Source organism: Colius striatus, chromosome 6 (genome assembly GCF_028858725.1).
Source record: "Colius striatus isolate bColStr4 chromosome 6, bColStr4.1.hap1, whole genome shotgun sequence".
Lineage (NCBI taxonomy): Eukaryota > Metazoa > Chordata > Aves > Coliiformes > Coliidae > Colius > Colius striatus.
In genome coordinates this window covers 38,661,143-38,682,257 of record NC_084764.1, presented here as the reverse complement: position 1 = coordinate 38,682,257, position 21,115 = coordinate 38,661,143, and the positions used below count along the sequence as shown (strand labels likewise).

The following is a 21,115-nucleotide window of genomic DNA, read 5'->3' as shown; positions in this document are numbered from 1 at the left end:
CATGTCAGTCCCCAAAAGGTGAAGGGTTGGGAGGCTCTGCAGCACGACTTTCGAGTCACTCTTACCAGATGAACTCCCTGCAGTGTGAGCAGTACGTTGGCTGGCGCAGGTATGTAGCCATGAACTTGTGCCCGTTCACCTGATGCACTCGCCTTCGCATCGCCCGCTGGCGCTTCCGAGTCAGGTTCTTAAAAATACGATCCCTCTGGAGGGTTCCTGTGCAGGGGGGAGAAAAAAAGAAACACAATAAACACCAAAACATTAACTTTATCATACATCCCTATTAGTCTTCATTTTTCTATGGCACAAAAGGCTTTTAAAAGCCACAATTTTGACCAGCAGGACCACGGAAATGATTGTACTCCTGTACTCAGCATTAGTGAGGCTGCATTCCAAATACTGTTCAGTTTTGGGCTCCTCATTACAAGAAGGACATTGAGACGCTAGAACGTGTCCAGAGATGGGCATTAGAGCTGAGGAGGGGTCTAGGGAACAAGTCTGATGAGGAGCAGCTGAGGGAGCTGGGGATGTTCAGCCTGGAGAAGAGAAGGCTGAGAAGAGACATGATTACTCTCTACAACTACCAGACAGGAGGTTGCAGCAAGGTGGGAGTCAGTCTCCTCTCTCCAGTAATGAATGATAGGACAAAAGGAAATGGACTCAAGTTGCATCAGGGGAGGTTTAGATTGGAGATTAGGAAGAACTTTTTCATTAAGAGGGTTGTTAGACAAGGGAATGGGCTGCCCAGGGAGGTGGTGGAGTCACCATCCCTGGAGGTATTTAAAAGACTTGTAGATGTGATGCTGAGGGACATGGTTTAGTGATGGGCTTGGCACTGTGAGGTTAGCGGTTGGACTTGATGATCTTAAAGGTCTTTTTCAATCAAAATGGTTCTATGATTCTACTGTTCTGTGATTCCATGATAATTACATCCTGGGTTTAGAAGTCAGGGGGCCACAGTCTAGAATGAGGACAGCATCTGGGACAGGCCATGAAGTTAATTGCAAAAGCTCCTCTGGCTCAAAGTTCCAATCTTGATCAAGAAGTAACTGCCTCTTCCCATCTTCCCCTCGCTCCTCTCCCATGTTGAGGCATGTCACTAGCCCATTAATTTACAAGCTGTAAACAGACCAAAGCTCAAGGCTAATGAGCTGTTGGAACTCGTAGCTTTTTGGGCAATAACTCCTGAAACCATGACTACGTGCATACACAGCTGACCAGCTCCTAACTTGCTGAGCCACAGCAGTGCCTTGTTCCATGAACAGTGTTTATCCACCTCTGGTATTCTCATGCTACATTTCTGTATCACCATTTGTGAAAATTTTGCTTCCTGCATTGGATAAAAAGGCACAGCCCCATTTTTCAAGGACTGTTGTTTGATATGTGCCACTCTCATCTTCCTTTAAAACACTCACACGCTGAAAAGAGTAGATAATATTGTATAGTTCTGAAATGAAGGGCCCAGGAACTGCTGGCATTCAAATTGGAATTGTCCCAAAATTTTATTTTTAAAATAGAATAATAGAATTGTTTCAGTTGGAAAAGACTTTTAGGATCAAGTCCAACCACGAACCTCCCACTGCCAAGCCCATCACTAAACCACATCCCTTAGCCCTTCAAATACAAGGCTTTTCAATGGGTACTCCACTACCTCCCTGAGCAGCCTCTTCCAGTGTTTAACAACCTTCTCAGCAGACTCTTTCAGCTGGAAGGGACCTACAATGACCATCTAGTCCAACTGCCTGACCAATTCAGGGCTGACCACATCAAACCGTGTTATCAAGGGCATTCTCTAAACGTCTCTTCAACACTGATAGGCTTGGGATATCAATCACCTTTCCTGGAAGTCTGTTCCAGTGTTTGACCACCCTCTTGGTAAAGAAAGGCTTCCTGATGTCCACTCTAAGCCTTTCCTGGCATAATTTAATATCTATTAACGTAACATCCATCTAATTATCTATCCATTTATTTTTTTTTACTGGGTTTAGTTCAGCTATATAACAGTTTCCTATCAAAGCTCAATTTACAAGAAGCAAGACTCTCTTAAAAGGCACAACCAAGCTATAGATCAGTAAGGCCATTCCCACAAAGCAATAGCCATCTGATTTGCAGATCACAGTCAGCTGCTCTCTAGGATCCTTGCAGAGACCTGGTCAGGCTCAGCTGAGCTTCCCAGGTCAAAGCCTCATCTGAGGCACACTCGCCTCAGAAGAGATGAAATTTGCCATTTTCAAGTCAGTTGCTTTGCAAAGTAAAGGCCCCACTAACAAGTGCACTTTGGGATGACACAGTGGAGTCTGCTAGAGATGACTGTACACTGCCATGTGTATTCAGTATTCCTTTTGACCACAAACTGGATGCAAGACAAAGGCCAGGTAAAGGCAAATCCTATGCATCGATGTAATGGCATAAGAAGGGACAGGCAGTCTGTAAACTTCCCACCCACCTGATCATCTCAGAGCTGTGGATCAGCAGCAGTACCCAAACACAGCTGTCACCATCCCACTTCATTTACCCATCAAAAAGGGGCAGAGCATTTCCCTGCTTTCAACTACTTTTGGTGATTAACCACTGGGAAGGGGGGGGAAATGCTGTCAGCTTGATCAAGGCTTGAAATGTTAAGAGTCCCACATCACAGACATATTTCACAGTCTCCTTTGTAGGAGTGGAGATAAGGGAAGCCATCTTGTCAGTACTGAACCCAGCCACTTCAAAGGGCCATGAGCCACATCATGTTATTCCTCTCAGTACTCTTGCCACACAGGTTTAGAAGCAAAGGCAGCCATAAAGCTCAAGGGCGGTTTGTTTTTCTTCTGAGTCCTCCCAGCCATTGGTGCATTTGTTCCCTCCACAGGCACTAATGGAAACCTCCTACCTGATGGCATAACCACAACATGGAGGACAGTTTGACTTTTAAGACAGCTTGCATTCTGAAATGGAAGCACACGCTATAAATTAGGATTTTCCCATTAAGACACAGAAACGGATGTGGTGAGGCTGATCCAAGCACTTAACAGAAACCTGCTTTCTCCAACGCTGAGCTTCAAGCAGCTGGGCTGAGACTGAAGCAGAAAAGCCTGCCTTTAGGGAAGGGCTTGAGCATGTGTTTAACTCTCACTGAAGTCAACGGGACTCAGGGGACCACAGGAATTGTCACACTGAATCAGAACATTGGTCCATCTAGTTCAGCATCCTGCCTCTGACAGAAACACATGACTGCAAGATGGAAGAACCCTGCAGCTGGGAGATAATTTGCCTCTTACCCACACACAAGATGTCATTTTGATCTCCAGAAGTGAGAGCTGATGTGTGGAGGTTTAATATCCCTTCCAAGCATTCAATCAGCATTGCACAATTTCAATAGACTCATTATCCACTGTAGGAAACCCGGCTGATAAGACCTTGAAGAGGTCAAACAGTTCATGCCTCCTCCCCAAAAGAGATCAAGAGCCAGTTTATTCACTGAGACCAAGTCTCCTGCAGCTGCCACGTGAGAATTTAAAAAATAGTATTACAGAATTCGCCCACTTTTAAGTTCAAGAGAAGATCTCCTGGATCTAGGCTTAAGTAAGTGTTTTCCTGGATCAGGGCCAAAAACCTCAACTGGCAAAGTATCCTGTCTTGGTATTCAGTACACACAGGAAAACTTCCAAAGCATGGAAAAGGAAGAGCAAGGTTTGTGAGTGGACAGCAAGCTCGTTAAGTAAATCACCCAAAGAAGCAATCCAGTTACTGGCTTGCTTCATATTGGCTGCTCCATTAGAAGCCCAAGAGCTGATGCTCTTTAAGTTCATGTGCTCACATTTACCAGAGTCTAAGAAAATATGTTCCCAATTTAGCTCATGTATTTTCTGGTTTTGTTACCATTCCCCTTGAGGATCAGAGCAGGGTACTTGCCCCCTCCTCCTCCTTCTTCCTCTGTGCTCTCCCATGCCATGAGGAGCACACAAACACCTATCCAAGAGCAGCAGCCCTTTGCATCAGGAACAGGAGACCCTCGATGGTGGCCCACAAAGCCACAGAGTGGGACGCTGCTGCATGTCCATGTGCTTTACCTGCCTTCAGAGACAGTGCAACTTAGAAATGGCTCAGAAAGACAAAAAACTGCCAAGCATTCAGCTTTTCATCATAGTAGGGGAAGTCTTCATGCTGCCTGCACTGGTGGATCACATCCATGGCCAACCTTGAGCCTTCTCTGAACTGCACTTGTCCCCCATCTCCTGTTGTCCGGCCACCAACATCTTATGTAGCACAGTAGGTTCCATCTTATAGACTCCATTGGTGTTAAAACACATGCCACAGGTTTTTTGTCCTTTTTTCTTCATTCATGTTTAAACCATTCCTGAAATTTCACATTTCCCCACACTTCTTGGCTGCATGCTCCTGCTAATTTCTCCATATGCTGCGTATCTTCCAAGTGATCCTTGCACATGCTTATATTCACCTCATTAAATCATAGCAAATCCACGTGTTGCTAAGCAGGAGACTGACTACAGTAAGGCCTGGATTACTTTTCATACACAATCAGCTCTTTTGGGTACTTCTCTTTCCATTTCTTGATGCATCTCAAGCGAAAAGAGGAGGGAGAGCGCAGCACAACTTCAGCCACACCTCGGGCCCCGGCATAGCTGCGGGAGACCATCTACCACTTGCTCTATATGCACAATCACATCCCACAGAACAAATCCCTCTTTCAGAGGGCTTGGGCACTCACTCATGCTACACACCACACCACAGAACAGGCTTGTTCAACCCTCCATCAGAGTGTAAGCGATTTTGAAATGGTAGAATGTATCACTACTAAAACCACCTTCCTCCCAACCACCAACCTCTACAACCACCAATATGGCAGCTCCTCAGCTCTCATCCATCACGTCTGCCCAAAGGCTCCCAGTACTCCTGGGTGAGTGGCTGTGTGCAGAAACCATCGACACAGCACTGAAGTCTGGCAGTGGACAGGGTGGACAACACAACAGCCCCTCTTGCCTCTCACTGTTAGAGTCAGAGGCTGTCAAGTCATTCTTACTGTTCATGTTCTACATTCTGGACAGTTTCCTACAGAATATATACATATTTTTTTTCCTTCTGCATTTGGAGAACATTTTACAAGAGAAAGCAGCTCCAGACCACTTTAGGAGACCCAGACTTTTAAAAGACTCTAAAAGCAACCACCACCATGAATGGCTCAAATGTCCAAATACAGTTATAAAAACAGACAAGTAACTGTTCAGTGAAGGGAGTTTCCACATCCACAGTTAAATTTGGACATCTGTAACTATGGGGTATTTACTGTCCCTGGATATGTGCAACAGTAACTACAAAGTTAAATACTAAAAAGCCTCTTCCCCTTTCCTCCTCTCCACTCATGCCTAACACATGTTTATGGTAGTGGAAATTATACACACAGAGGGAGAAGAGAATAAATAACCCAACAAGTCATCTGAGGACATCTGCATGCCACTAGCACAGCCCTCATCCACCCAGCAGCCTCATTACGCTGCCCTCCTACCCCCTGAGCTTACCTGATCCTACCCTTCCCAGACAGCGATTCCCCTTTTCTCTTCCCCCTCCTCCATCCCCATTCTTAATTTCAGGGGGTAATTTCAGATAAGACCTTAGAGATGGTATAACTACAGCAGTGAGATGAGAGGAAGAGCTGCAGGATAGAGTGTTGTGAGTGTAACTATTTGCCTCCAGTAGTTACAGCCTGTCTGGTCTCACCTATTGGAAATCAATCTCTCTGTCATGCTACCAAGCGCTGCTCTAACACCAGTGAAGGTCGCTGGGGTACATCCTGACATAACCACTCCTAATGTTATACTCCCATACACATCAGTGGGATTTTTCTTTGAAAGAAAGAAAGATAATAATAACAAAAAAGGAATATATGCTCCCCTGAGAGTACTGCAAGCAAGATCCCATTGCACTGACTGATACACAAGCACGGAACAGAGACCAACCACTGAATTTAATAGACTGTAAAAGCAAGATAGAGGATTAACAGGCCTCTGGAGTCTTGTAAGCACTGACCTAGCCCATGCCCTAATGATTAGTAGTAGTGGGTCTTCTCCTAAAAGAATATGTAAGAAAAGTCAAGGAAACGGAGAGGAAGGAATACATACAGCCACCTCCTCCAGCCATCAGTATGTAGGTGTTTTCTCAGTATTTACCAAACAGTGAGTTTCCTCACATCTACAGATATATAAACAGAGGTTAAACCAAGATGAACCAAGATGTTTATTTTTCAGGCTGGAAAACACATAAGTTATGACAAAAATCCCTTACAAAGGCTTAGTGTCTTTTAACTAGGAGTTTTATCACCATAATCTTGTGGATGGTCAAAACCACGGGAAGCCTTGCTAATTAAAACTTACATAAACACAACACGGCACTGAAGAGGAGGCTGACAGCCTGACTCGGAAAAGGATTTAAAGGCTATGACCCAAAGTGGTATTTCCATTGCTGACTATTCTGCTGCAGAGTGAAAGCTTTGCCTTTTGTAATTATTGCAAAGTTTTTTTCTTCATCTCCCCTCAAAAGTCACTGGGATGCATGAAGGGACCAGCTGGAAAACAGCCAGATCCCCAGAGATCGTGTGAACCACACGGGGTTTCTCTCCCACTTCAGGTCCATCACAGTTTCTGTCTTCTTGCTGCTTTTGCCGGTCTCTGCACAAAAACAGATCGGTTCAAATCCCAGGAAAGGTTCATTGCAAAGCAAACATGTGGCACATCAAACATAGCCTGAGACTTTGATTCAGATGCCATTTTCCCCTCCAAAACTGGATAAAGTTTTGTACAAAGATGAGAAAAAGAGCCAGATAGTACTGGCAGCACTAAGTTAACTTCTAGGACTTCACAGAAACTCCATGTTAATGGGTAGTTAGTCTTTTAAGAGGCCAACCCATCAGTATTGTCTCAGACAATAAGAAGGAACAACAATATTCTGAATCAAAAAAAAAACCCAGTAGAGTTTTCCCACTCAGAAGCATGAAACAGCATTATCAGCAGCCTTGGAAATGCAAAGGTATATAACCATCTCTGCACTGAATCACACGGGACATCGTACTTGAGGCAAGATCTCTGTTTCTCATGTAAGTACTGAAGTAGGGCAGATCCATTTTCCTTGTTTTTCTCCCAGGTCTAGGACATAAATTCATCTCAGCTCTCACATTCTGCTCTCAGTGATTAGCACCACTTGAGTACTGAGGCTAAATGACAATGCTTGAGTGCTGTTGCAGTAAGAATATGATCAATGAAGTCCACACAATATTAGTGAGCATGACAGTGTTCAGCTACTGCTACAAAAGCCCATCATGGGCTTATTTCTAGAACTACACAACAACATCAAAGGTCTGGTGGCACCAGGTGGTGAGACACCAAAGGTGAGAGGACATATGTCCATGTTTCCCAGGCTTGCCAGCTACAGCTCTGCTTCCCCCATCACTGCTAATCTCATGGTTCATCTCACCAGTGTGGAACTGGGTTCCACGACCTTTCGAGGGGCTTGGTTTTCTTCACTCATTCTCTTGCACTTGGATATAGCAGAGCCATGGACAGCAGGACAGCTCTGCAGAGCTGGAGTGAGCAGTATGAGGCTGTTGGGAGCCATACACACATGCAGGTGTGCAGAGGACTGCAAAGCAGAGGGTAGAGCCTAGTGCTGGGGCTGAAGGAGGAAGAGTTGCTTTTTATCTGTTTGCATAAGGTCTGTGAGAACATGAGAGAGGAGGAAGAAGGCAGCTTGAGAAACTCTTAAAACAAGTATTCTGCTACTGCTTCAAGTCTACCAACCAGTTATGAATACCCTACAGGTTATTTTGCATTGAGTTTTAACCATGATTGCTACACAGGTTTTTTAGACATGCAGAGGGCAGCTCAAAAATATTATTCTCCACATCTGCTTTCACAAGTTATTTCTGGGAACATTTGTTTAGATGTCTGCTTGGGGACATTTCCAGCTATGAAGCAAGGTACTACAGTATGTTGCACAAGGCTCAAAATTATGAATGGAAAAGCCTCTCCATTCATTTCTCCAGTGAGTAACAACAAACTGAGCAAATGGGATACTGAGGAGAACAAAAGATTTCAGCAAACTTGAGCAACTCCATGCTACAAGAGGCAAGGTTCTCAAACAGAGATCATTGCATGCCAGACTATTTCTGCTTTCCAGGCCACAGTGTGCAGAAATGCTGCTGGCTGCCAAGGAGGCTGTGTTTGAAAGCAGCAGCCACTTCCCTGAACTTCCCTCTCCCTTCTCTATAGACATACCACTGTGAGAGAAGGAAGGGGATAGCTCCATTTTTCACCCTGTGCTTGTTTCTCTGCCAAGAGTGAGGAAGGATTTACCTGTGCTCCAATTTATCACTCCATCTCCTCAAGTTTTTGCATTTGTTTCAAGGTGGTAACCTCATGATATTTCTGTTTGCAAGAAAGACTAGGCTGGGGAGATAATGGCAGAGAACTGTCTCAGCTTTCACAGAGAGGAGATGCCAGGAGAGAAGGACTGTATTTAAAATTAGAGTAGGGACTTGAGTGAGACAACAGAAATGGGTGCATCAAACCAAGCCCTTCAGAGCCCCAGACTGGCACTGTAATTGGAAGGCCACCTCATACTTGTCCCATATCCAGCAGGTGACACATTACATCCATGCAGTTTGGGAAAGCAAGATAAATTAGTCAGTTTGTATCCAACAAGATACATGCTTCACTCTGTCAGCAGCAGCAGAGTTCCAAAAGGACACTCCAGCCCCACTGCTCTCTCCTTATGATGGAGTCCCTTCCCCACCATCCCAGACCTCCCAGCATGACTCCATCTGCAACTGCTCCATAACCCACTCCTGTCACATTAACCTGGGTTAAGAACAGGCAACAACCAAAAACCAGAAAACCTCTCTTATAAAATATTTAAGCTGCCTCACACAAGCGGTAAGAAACAGGCAGTAACCACCACCTCCCCTCCTCAGCTGTGGGCAAAATGGCACACCTGCTTGCAGTCTCAACTTGATCATAAGATGGGGGCAATCTTCCTCCTTACTTTAAGATGTGCAAATAATACTTGAACCTTTTACTTCTTACTGCATTGCTCATTAAAGCCTTAACAAACTGATTCCTCTCCCTCCTCCCTTTGCCAATTATGACCATTATTATTTCCTTGTGCTCAGGCAAGTGAATTTCCATTGTAAAACCTCGGGTTAGTCCTTCCCACCTATTAAACTCGAGAGAAAAAAATGTTGAGATGTGATTTATTAGGGAAGGAAACCATTAAAATACATTATTCATTAAAAACAGGAAAATAAAACTAACAAAGGAACTTTGATCTTTCCCATGATTAATTCATGCGCCAGAAGCCCTCTGCACCAGGTTTAGAAGCTTTCAAACTACAGAGGAGAAGTAACACTAACAAAAGTGACAGCATTTATAGGTCAAAGCTATCAGCACTTGTGCAAAATGCTTGAGAAAAGCAGAATTGGCAGGCTGGGCAAACAGCAGGCAGATCCTGAACCCTCCCCTGCTCCCGTTGCCCTGGGGCTCCTGCATGTTGTAACCATCAGCAACTCGCATGCGTGTAGGTGGCTCCATAGTAGGTATCATCAATGTGCTATTAGGAAGCCCTTCCCACATAGGGAAGAAAGAGCTCCAAGTTAAACCTATTTTTAACCAGATGCAGTTGAAAGCTGTTTTAAAGTAGATGCTCTGGGGACATCTTTCTTTTGGGCTCTGTGGTCAGCTTCAGAACTGAAATTGGCCACTCCGGTATTGAAAGAAGAGTATACACACAGGGGTTTTACACTCAACTAAATCTGCTTGAAACTCACACTGTTGTGTTTAGGAAGTGCAATTTGCCAGAGATATGGGCTTAACATCTCTCTCAAAGAAGGACCAGGAAAACATTATTCAGGTAACAAAACACGCAAAGAAACCAGGACGAACAGAAAGCCAGTTGAAATGGGACAATGAAGCAGCTTGTGTCCAGAGGGATCCAAAGTTTGGCAGTAATTCCACTAATGGCAACCACGTTCCTCATGTCAACAGCCATCTCTAGGATAAAACTTCAAGCCTTCCTCACCAGGGGCACTGCATCTCTCAGTGACAGGGCAAATGGTAACACAAAGCACAACTGGCACCTAGTCAGGAACCAATTCACTGGGAGAGCCAGTTAAGTAGGACAAGTTAAACACTCCCCTTTCTCTCCTGCTGACGGGGCCTCAGACTGCTGTCATGCAATGTCTCAGCCTTCCCCCAGTTGATGAAGGTGCATTGGCCTTGTTCTCACCTGGGAGGATGACCAGCATCTGAATCACCACCCTGCAACACCTGGATTCTCCTGGTCGACTGGTCACCCAACAGTTGCACAGAACCAGCCCAAGTGGTCCCGCCTCATACTCAGCTCTGATTACACAGCCAATCCCCAGTACTCTTGAGATTTCCATGTGGCAGCTTGCTAATAAGTTCTCTAATTGCAACAGCCTTAAAAAGCGAGTTGTTTACCATGTTGCTCTCCCACGCAGGTTCCCACACACCATGGGCTGAGCAAGACACTGCCACAGCAAAGCATCTGTCAAAAAAAAGAAATTCAGCTTCTTGTATTCCAAGCTTATTGCTACCAAGAAGGTATCTGCCAGAAAGTTGCACCTCTTCTCAGCAAGACAGTCCCCACCTTGGGAATGCAGCAATGACATAGTGCTCATGAACTCAGGCTAGCAATTGCCCTTGGCTTCATAGAATCATCACAGTTGGAAAAGACCTTTAAGATCATTGAGTCCAAACACTTACCTCACACTGCCAAGCTCACCACTAAACCATGTCACTCAGCACTTCAGCTATGCACTTTTTAAGTATCTCCAGGGATGAGGACTCCACCACCTCCCTGGGCTGCCTGGGACAATATCTAACAACCCTTTCAGGAAAAAAAGTTCTTCCTAATGTCCAATCTAAACCTCCCCTGGTGCAAATTGAGCCCATTTCCTCTTGTGCTATCATTCATTACTGGAGAGAAGAGACCACTTCAATACAACTCCCTTTCAGGTAGTTGCAAAGAGTGATCTCCCCTCAACCTCCTCTTCTCCAGGCTAAATAACCTTATGCTCCTCATCAGACTTCTCCTAACTCTCCACCAGCTTCGTTACCTGTCTCTGAACATGGTCGATGTCCTCGTAGTGAGGGGCCCAAAACAGCTTGTCCCAAAACACTTCAACAGATGGCATGGACCATTACTGCTCTGTCACACACTGCACCCCTCCTAATGCAGATGATTATTATTTCCCAAAGGGATTTCCCAAGGGATGGAGGCCAGGAGGAGTGGCATGTTCTGAGAACACGGCTGTCCCTGACAGCTTCCCATGCAGCTAATACAGCTAGACATATCTATCCCCCTTCCCCATCTCCTCCCCAACAGGATTTTCACCCTGCAATACATATTCCTCCATTTCTGAGATGCACTTCTGAGATTCCAAAAGCAGATGTCCCAAACCCATACAACCACGGCTTTAAAAATGCTGGATGCCACATGGAGATGGTGTTGCTTGCCTTGGCCCAGAACCTCTTTATAAGTAGAGAGAAGGAAGAATACTGCCAGTTTTGCCAGCTCTGTAAAGGCCAACAGCGCCTCCAACCAATTTTATTCTCACAAACTAGTGGCCCTCATGACCAGGTGTAAGAGCAGCAGTAATAAGTACACACTCTGCCTCCCCACAGGCTCTCCCAGTTCAGTGCTCTCAATTAACAAACAAGTAGAGGTGGGTGAGAGGGAAAAAAGTCACTTTCACCAACAGCTTGTTGAGACACCCATCTACATCTCATTTCTCTTTTTTTTTCCCCAGTCTCTTGATGGAAATGGAACACACGGGGAAGGAGTTTGTTTATGCTCAAATAACAGAAGATGAAATCCCTCCTGCGGTTTGATGATCACATGAGTCCTTACACAGATTTAAGCAGTTCTCCCTCCATACCCTGCCTTCCCTCCAGCGCTCCCTTCCACACAGTCATTTCCCAGCTGGATCAGTTGACAGAATCACAGAGCAATAGGGGTTGGAAGAGACCTCTAGAGATCATCTAGTCAAACCCCCTGCTAAAGCAGGTCCACCTAGATCAGTTCACATAGGAACACGTCCAGATGGGTTTTAAAAACCTCCAGAGAAGGAGACTCCACACCCTCCCTGAGCAGCATGTGGCAGTGCTTTGTTACCTTTACAGTAAAGAAGTTTTTCCCTTATGTTTAAGTGGAACTTTTTGTGTTCTAGCTTTTGTCCAAAAAGTGCCACCTCATCCTCTGGACATGCACCTTTTAAATACTTGTTAGTGTTAAATGAGATCCCCGCTCAGTCTTCTGTTCTCTAGGCTGAATAGCCCCAGGTCTCACACCCTTTCCTCGTAAGAAAGATGCTGCAGTCCCCTGATCATCTTGGTGGTCCTGTGCTGGATTCTCCAGAACTTCCTTGCCCCTCTTGTCCTCCTGGACTCTGGACGAGGCCTCACCAGGGCAGAGTAGAGAGGGAGGAGAACCTTGCTCGACCTGCTGCCCACACTCTTCTTGATACCCTCCAGGATGCCATTGGCCTTCTTGGCCATGAGAGTACATTGCAGGCTCATGGTTAGTTTATCATCACCTAGGATTCCCAGAGTCTCCCTCTGCAGAGCTGCTCTCCAGCAGGTCAATCCCCAGCCTGTACTGGTGCATGGGGTTGTTCCTCCCCATGTGCAGTTCCCAAATGTGGTTTTCCATGCATCCCATTAACAGCTGTGCTGACATGATGTGGTGTGTGACAGCAATCTGGGATAGTAGGTGGGGAAAAAAAAAAATCAGCCAGACTTCATTGTGCCTCCTTTGGTGCCCATGTCCTCAGCATCTCTGCTCTGGACTCCTCCTTACAGCCCATCTTGATGCGTGTGCGTGCTGGACTCAGCTGTGTGTGCCCACTGCACAGGACATGGTGCCTCTGCAGCCATGGCCCTCACATGCAAGTTTACATCAGCCCTTTTGGGTGCAACACCGGAGCCTTTCTCTGAAGGACTTGTTTCTCCTTACCTTACCTCATATTCACAAGTAAAATACATGACCAGACACAACATAGGTAAAAAAAAACCAGCATATGACCAGACAGAGGTCCCAGATTCCTCATCCCCCCATTTAAGTAGTCTGAGATGGGTAGGCTGGAAGAAAAACATCTTTCTGCCTTTGTTCTTGATGAGCTGCAAGTGTGACCTGCAAGTTTGTATTGTGACATGTAGCAAATTTTAGACACAAATATTCAGCATTTCCTGACTTTTGAGAGTTTGGGTTTCTAACATTAGCGCTACTCTTCAAATGAAAAGGTTTCTGGCTTTAAGACAATTTCCTAAGTTTTCTAATCAAATAGAACTATTATTTAAAATAAGTTCCCTCACTGGAACAGGAAGAGTCTTCCCCCTCCACGTTCCTGGCTCACTAACACAGCTGTGGTCTGAGACACACAGGTCCAGGGAGAGAGAGGAGCACTAACAGAGGGACACTTCACAGAAAAGGACGATGCTCTGCAGTGCAAGTCCAGTACCAGTGGCAGACAAACACACTTGCTCAGCAGGTCTGACAGCTAGACGGCAGAAAAGAGCTGAGATGCTGGGATTACAAACTTGGTTCCAGGTTCTAGCAAGAAATAGGCTTTGCTGGTCACAACTCTCCAGCTGCAGCTTTTCCTTGTCCTTTGCAGCTCTTCTGCCATCCATCTGTCCATAATCTCTCCTTCCTACCTTTTTTAACCCTTTCAGCTTCCTTACAGCTCCTGCCCACACTCACCCATCACCACTCCCAAGCCCAGTCTCCTACTTGCTCTGTCTCTCCTTATATTTCTTCTCTGTCCTTCTATCAGACTCTTACAGTTCTATTCCTTTTTCAGGTGATCTTCCCAATGTTCCCACCCTTCACTGTCCTTGTCCTATCTCCCAGCAGATGGGACAACGAAAAATAGGACAGCCACTCAGCCAGACTTCCTGCCTTCCTCAGCACTCCAAGCTCAACCAGAGGACAGGTCTGGCACAAACCCAACCCACGCTCCTGCTCCAGATTTGCTCAGCTCCCCAGTCCAGGCAGCTGGTGCAGAATTGCCCCGTGTGAAGCCAGCCCAATGGAACCCCAAGAGCATCCTTTTCAGACATACAAGTTTACCCTCAACTAGGAAACAGCCTCAGTCCCATATCCACAACCACCAGCAGTGTCAGCATTGCCAGGAAGAACAGTCCCTGAGCTGGGAACCTGCTCAGTGCAGGTGGTATCCACAGCCCTCAGAGCCATGCTGACATCACACAGTTTCTCCCAGAAGATCACAACTGGACAGGTTTTCCCAAAAACAGCAGAAAGCAGACAGAATCCCTCCCACCCTCTCCTCTGCCAAGCTTGAGGTCACCCTGGCAAAACAACAACAGGATCTCTTTGCTCAAAGCTGTGTTCTGATTCAGCACCTCATTCTGGAAAACAACTCAATAATTTCAGCTGAAGCACTCCAGAAAATAAAATTTAAACAAAAAAACCCCATTTTCAGCTGGCACTGAAGGACAGAAAACAGCATTTTACACTGGGCACACTCAGGAACCACCCAAAAACAGAAGGATGTAAATTGCAAGCTGGAGGATTTGCCTCTGAAAGTACCAGTGGAAGATGAGCTCTACTTCCTACAGCTCCTTGCCAGCTCACCTAAGGCTGAAGATCCCATTCTGCTTGGCTACCAGTGAGATCTTGCCCCACTCCATTGAGGTGCAGGAATTGACTGCCACAACATTCACAACGCACAGCAGACTGATGCTGCTTGTCCTCATATCTGCAGGGCCAGAGGGAACTTTGCCCCTCACAAGAACTAACAATGGATGGAAACCTTCCAGGTAAATTGAAGTAATTAAGCACTGTGACACAAGAGCATCTTGTTACCTTGTGCATCCTTTCATGCTGACAGGCTTGGCAGATCCACTGTGCACTGAGTCCAGCACTGCTGCATACAGCAGGCAGGGGACAGGGATTTCTGGATGCCTGACAGACTGGGCTACTAGACACAAAGTACCACCTAAATTAGGAGTCTCCTAAGTCTCACAGAGTGACCCTAAGTAAATTACTGAGGCTTTTGGACAACTGTTCAGCTATTTCATCAGCCAGGTACCTTGTAAATTGTGGTCTAGGGGAATTCAGGTGCAGCCATGAGATATACTGGTGTATGGGACATCCCCTCCTCATCCCAGTCCAGAGGTGATGACAGCATCCCCATCCCTGGCTGCTGTGCTCTCCATTTTCATGGCCATCATCTGGGTGCCCTTGACTGTCTTAGAGGAAGATGGCCATGAAAATGCAGAGCACAGCAGCCAGAGATGGGGATACTGTCATCACCTCTGGCCACAGGATCAGAGACCCAACCTCCAAGAGCTCATGCTGTCCTCCTTCCAGCCCACATTTCCCACCCTGCTTTGCTGCCTCACAAACACCCCCTCCAACGCAGCGCTGTCCTCCAAGGCCAAGCAGATAGATTTAAGTTGCTCTGGGAACCACCGTCACTTCTTCCAGGAACCACACTAAAACAAAGCAAAAATCTCTGTTTCTCATTACAGCCAGGAACACTCAAATCCCAGAGCAGATTGCAAGCTTGCATATTTATATCTAGGCTTCAGAGCCCAGACAAAACACAGCCTGCTGAGGAAGTGAAGTGAACCCTGATATTGATGTTTGTTGCATTTTTATGGTGTCTGGATATCTAAACAGTTGGCAGCTCCTGGCAAGTCATGAATTACTGCTGAAAACCTCTCAGCATTAGACATGTTGCAATAGCTGGGAAGCTCAAATGGATCATTTTCCAAGAAATAAAAGTGCTCTTGTGGATATGCAGCAGGCTGGGATGCTGTTCACCTCCTAGCTCTGCATTAGAGTCCCTCCACAACATGAGCAAACCACTCACTTCCTAGGGCCTAGATCTTCCAGCATCAGGAATAAACAGGTTTGCTTGTGTTTGGTTTTCCCTGTTGAAAACCTTTTCTCCTGTCAAAATTGTTAATTTACCAAACTTGTCTTTTCTTTAATTTTTTAGTTTCTCTTAATGGAGGAGAGGCATATATGAGATATGAGTGCCATGGGGCAAAAATACCCGAATTCTCTCTGCAATATTTAAATGTGAAATGCAATATATGAATTTTGAAGACTTCACTTTAAAAATTGCTCATACCATCCTCCCACCATAAACAGCAATAATTATTCATTATCCCCCACATTCAACCACTTTGTCTACCTTCCAGGCAGGACTGGGCTGACTCTCATTACAGTGACCCATTCTCATGCCACCGCCAGCTCAAATAGGGCAAATGAAAGGCAGCACTTGGGAAGATGCAGTTACAGCCCTTTCTCCTAATAGCAACTCATAGCCCAAAGGACATATCTCAGAATGCCCAAAGGCTCCTCCCTGCGAAAAGGATCTCCAAGAAGTTCTTCACAGTCTCTCTGAAATTCTGTCCCGAGGTCTTCAGTGTTGCTGAGAATCCCAAACATTCATGTGCTTAACTTATGGAGGCTTCACAACAAGGATTATTCCTACTGGCTTGGCTGACACATTTATGTTGGAGTGCAGGGTTGCAGAGTCTGACCTCTGGGAGAATTTCTGCTCAGGACTTCAAGATCAGCCTCTGGAATTGCCTTTTAATATTTAACCTGATGGAGACCTTCCAGCAAGGTTGATGATCTTGTGAAGTTTATCTGCCTCCCATGTAGAGATGCACAGCATCTCTTCAAGAACCCAGTCTTCTTCTCCAGGGTGCAATTAGGGTGTATTTACTCCCTCATGGGACTCAACACTGTTCTGATCTTTTTCCATCTGGAAATGCAGAACTGGAGCAACATGGAAATCCCTTGCCTGCAGCATGCACATATATGACAAGTGTAAAGCTCTGAAAAAGGCATAGGAAAAAAAGGCAAGGGTATAGAAAAACACATCTCCTGCTGCTCTTTGCCACACAAGACTTTGGGATAGACATTAAAAGACTTCCATGTTATCAGACTGTGAACAAAACCCAGCAAAACTTTATCACCATTCTGCACTGATACTGCCTACTCAGATCAGGAGGCTCTCTGGACAGTGTCTACACTACAAGGAACTTAAAATCACTGAAAATTTTCTCACTTGGGTTAGTAATCCAAAACAGAAGAGTGGCCCAGCTAGCCAGGGGATAAGAAAGGGCATTTTTCATTCCTGGTTCCTAGTTCCCAATAATTATTCCCTTAACTATAAAAAAACAGACTGAATGCAGCCATTGACAGAGGACTGGTAAACATCTTTTTTCCTCCCTCTTGTGCAAGAGCCTAATAACATATCTGTAAATAGAAGTTTGTGGGGATAAGGAGCCACATTATATTACAGAACCAGGATTTTCTTAGCACAAAGCCCATACATTATTTGAGGCTTTAAGGTTGCAGATCTTTACTGGTGCCTGTCTGAGGAAATGCTGTTTCTTAACAAAAAAACCCCACTTCACATTAGAAAAAAAATGTATTCTAAGAAAAACAGTAAAACACTGAGAGCATTAAGGCTTGAGACCAAACCATCCCAAACATATGATGAGACAGTTGCAAAATAAAGATGCATTTCCTGCTCCAGAGGCAGGTTCAGGCTTCCTTGCTGCTGCACAGCCTTCCAACATTAAATATTTAGCAATGGGTGCTATATCTGCTCTACCAAGTCACTGGCTTTTCAATATTCTCACTGTTCTATTTCTTGCCCAGAACTTGAATTTGTCTTTGTCTTTCCTGACAGTGAAAGAAAAGAAACCACCCTTACTTACCTCACAATTATGAAACTAAAATCGAACTTCAAGTCAAAATTATCAATTTGAGTGACAATGTAAAAAAAAGGAAAAAGAAAAGTAAAGAAAAAGCCAAAATGCAGAACTTGGAAGCACTAAAATAGAAGCACTTCATTTTCTACAGGGCTTACTTCATTCATTAATTCAGTCAAATAATTTATTTCCATTAATTTCATTAGCTTTGTTCAAAATTACAAGAGAGGTGGCAAACTGGGGGCACAGCAACACACCTAGTAGGCAAAGCTGCTGTGAAGGGGAGTCAGCTTGCTGAGGGACTCAGGTATTGCAAGGGAAAGAGGCTCATGCTGTCCTTCAGGCATGTACCTGGGGCCTCTCAGTGTCCAAATCTGACCTGCTAGAGGAGAAAATCCTGTCCCATGCATAATCACCTTCTCTTGAGTATCTACTAACTTCTCACAGTGTCCAGAAGCATCAGCAAGAGGAGCAGTTCACCCACACTCATTGCAAGGCTTTTTATTTCAAATCAGTCACTCCTAGCCCAAGAAGAAAGCAATTCATGGCTTGTCCTGACACAGGTGAAATGGGTATTCAGTAGCAAAGAGAGACAAATAGTGCTGAGCAGACCTGAATTCACACCACCAACTGTGCAAGACCCAATGGGGCACCCCAATTGCAGAGTCACTTGCTAGAAACAACACAAGCCCCAAAGACAGAGCCTTCTCAGAGGTGCCAGGTCACCTTCAACCAGAGACAAGAGAACCTAGATGACACCCTGGAAGAGCACAGAAGAATAGTACTCAGGGACACCATGCTGGAGGACTATAACAGCTCCCAGTCAATGGTGTCTTCCTGCCAAGGGACTCTCCAGGTGCTTTCCAGGAATGATGAGGAAGAAGAGTCTACCCAGAAGCTGTCCACCTGGAGATGGTTATGACCATCTCCATAGAAGAACAACATTAGGGAACATTACACTCTAAGCAACGCTACATGTTTTAGAAAGCAAGAAAGCAGATTTTTTCCTTTAAGGGAGGCTTAAAACAGAGCTGAAATCTTGTGGATTACCTCAGAGATCCTGGCACATACATGGGTCATCACAGGGAGGGAGGCAGGACACTAACAGTTCAGCTAAACTACAGCTCCTGGGGTCCCCAGGGCTGGGCAGAGCTGAACTGCCTCCTGAGAGCTGCAGCTTTGCTCCATCTCACACACAGCATGCTGTATCCCACCACCAGCCCCAGCTCCTCAGCTTGCCTCACTGCCATGGATGAGGTACATCCATGACCTCTCAGAGGAGGCACACATGTTATTTTTGAGAGAGAAAGGGACAAGGAGACACAAAGAGACAGTAGAAGCACAACAAGAGGTAAGAAAGGCTAAAGACACCACTAGGGGGAAAAAAACCCAACAACAAACCTGCTAATATTCACTCATTCACTAATTAATGACTCGAAAAAAAATCCTATAATCAGTCAAGGTGAAATGAGAAAACCCAGGAAAGAGTATGTAAATAAATTTGAGAAAGGGAGGTGTTGGAGGGAAAAAATCAATCCCTAAGCAATACCTGGCAGGTAGATGTCAGTCCCTACCTTCTCCATAAAACAATGGGGAGTGAAATAGCCCTTGGGTCAGTGAGGGAGATGGCTGGAGGACAGGGTGCTTCCCTCCCCCAGGCCACTGGGAGCCAGCATGGTCAGCAGAGACACAGTTATGCTGGGAGAGGTAATCTCCGGAGGTAAGGAGATTTTCATTTCAACTTTGTACTGGTAGCTTTACACAGGAAATGTCAGCTGAATGAGGGGAGTTAATATAATCAGATATAGCTTAGCACAGCGACAAATACATCCAGCAGAGAAAATAAAGATGGGCAGGGATAATTTCACTAGACCTCCCTCACTTCCTACTGCTCCATTCCTTCCTCTTCCTGAAAAAGTTACACAGATTCTTAACACCTGAAACAAGCATATTTCCCTGCCCCAAAACAACAGGTTAACACTGATGGACAGAAGAGACATATGAGAACTTCTACAAAGGACTAAGCTCTTTATAACTGTGTGTTTTATACCACCTTGACAGCACACAAATGCTTCTGTCAGATATGCTGCATCCTCCACAGGAGTGCCACCCTTCTCCCCAGTCCCTGACATAGGTAGGCAGAGCCTTTTTAGATCATCTAGTCCAATCCCCCTGCAAAAGCAGGTCCACCTAGACCAGGTCACACAGGGACCACCTGGACATGTTCCTGTGTGACCTGATCTAGGTGGAGTTGCTTCTGCAGGGGGGGTTGGACTGGATGATCTCTAAAGGTCCCTTCCAACCCCTACCATTCTATCTATTCTGGTGGAAAGAACTTTCCATCAAACAAACAAAATACCCACCAACTGCACCTGAAGCTAAAGTACAAGCTGCCAACACCACTGGGACTGTCTGTCTATTTTGGGTAAGCGTTCTAGGACAACAAAATAATACAGTCTCAGATGGACCTCACATCCCAGTCTTTTTTGCCAAGTTGATCTTTTGGAGGTTTTGCCTTTTTTCTCCTTCTTTTTTCAGCCACCTTTCAGGCTTTTACATTACTGGAGTTAGACAATGGTGGCTAAGACCCTGTGAATTTGGCTATTTCCGTAAACAAAACAATTAGCTTGGCATAAAACCACTCTGCTTGGCAGTGTGAGGATCAGCAGCAGGCACTGACCCTCCAACCTCTGCTCAGTGGAGCTCTCAGAAGCTTTTCAAAAGATGCTCCCCATGGTCTACTGAAAGCAGTGAGGCAAGAGTTGCTAAAAAAAACTCATGTGAGTGGTTTGAATAGCTGGTCTACAGACACTGCCACATTGCTCTTTTTACTTGCTGGAGTCTGGCTTTTTTTTGCAGCACCACATCACCATTGCCTGATCCTTTTCAGAGCAGAAAACACACTGGAGTTACACACTTAACCATTCAAAAGTGGCAAGAAAATTATTAAAAGCCCTAAACATCACTTTGCTTGAAACTCCAAGTCGATCTATGTGCTACCCTGAGAGAATCTAATGGGAACTGATTTTTGGGCTTTCTTTACACCCATAGACACACACACAGCCTTTAAGCAGTCTCTGCTGTATCAGCCATAAAGAGCAGGGAGGATGTGGTAGTACTGATTACCCTTCAGATCAGGACAAACAAGTGGGAACTCACTTTCTGTGCTTTCAAGTTGTGAGTTATTCTTAGACTTCTTTCCAAAAACCTTAAATTTCAAATCCAGTTCTGAGCCTCCACACTTCCAGCAAAAAGGGGAAGAACAGAACAAACCACGACATTATGAAAGAGACCTCACCACTTTTGAGAAGGAAAGCCCTCCCTGATGGATGCCTCCACTG

General features: G+C 45.3%; 1 protein-coding gene across 1 annotated transcript in view; it reads right to left on the bottom strand.

Annotated features, from left to right (window-relative positions):
* PRKCH (protein kinase C eta) overlaps positions 1 to 21,115 on the bottom strand; it is a 121,201-nt gene that overhangs the window by 67,965 nt on the left and 32,121 nt on the right. The window contains exon 3 of the mRNA XM_061997662.1: positions 66 to 216. Within this exon, the coding sequence (XP_061853646.1) occupies positions 66 to 216 (151 nt within the window). The remainder of the gene's footprint in view (positions 1 to 65; positions 217 to 21,115) is intronic.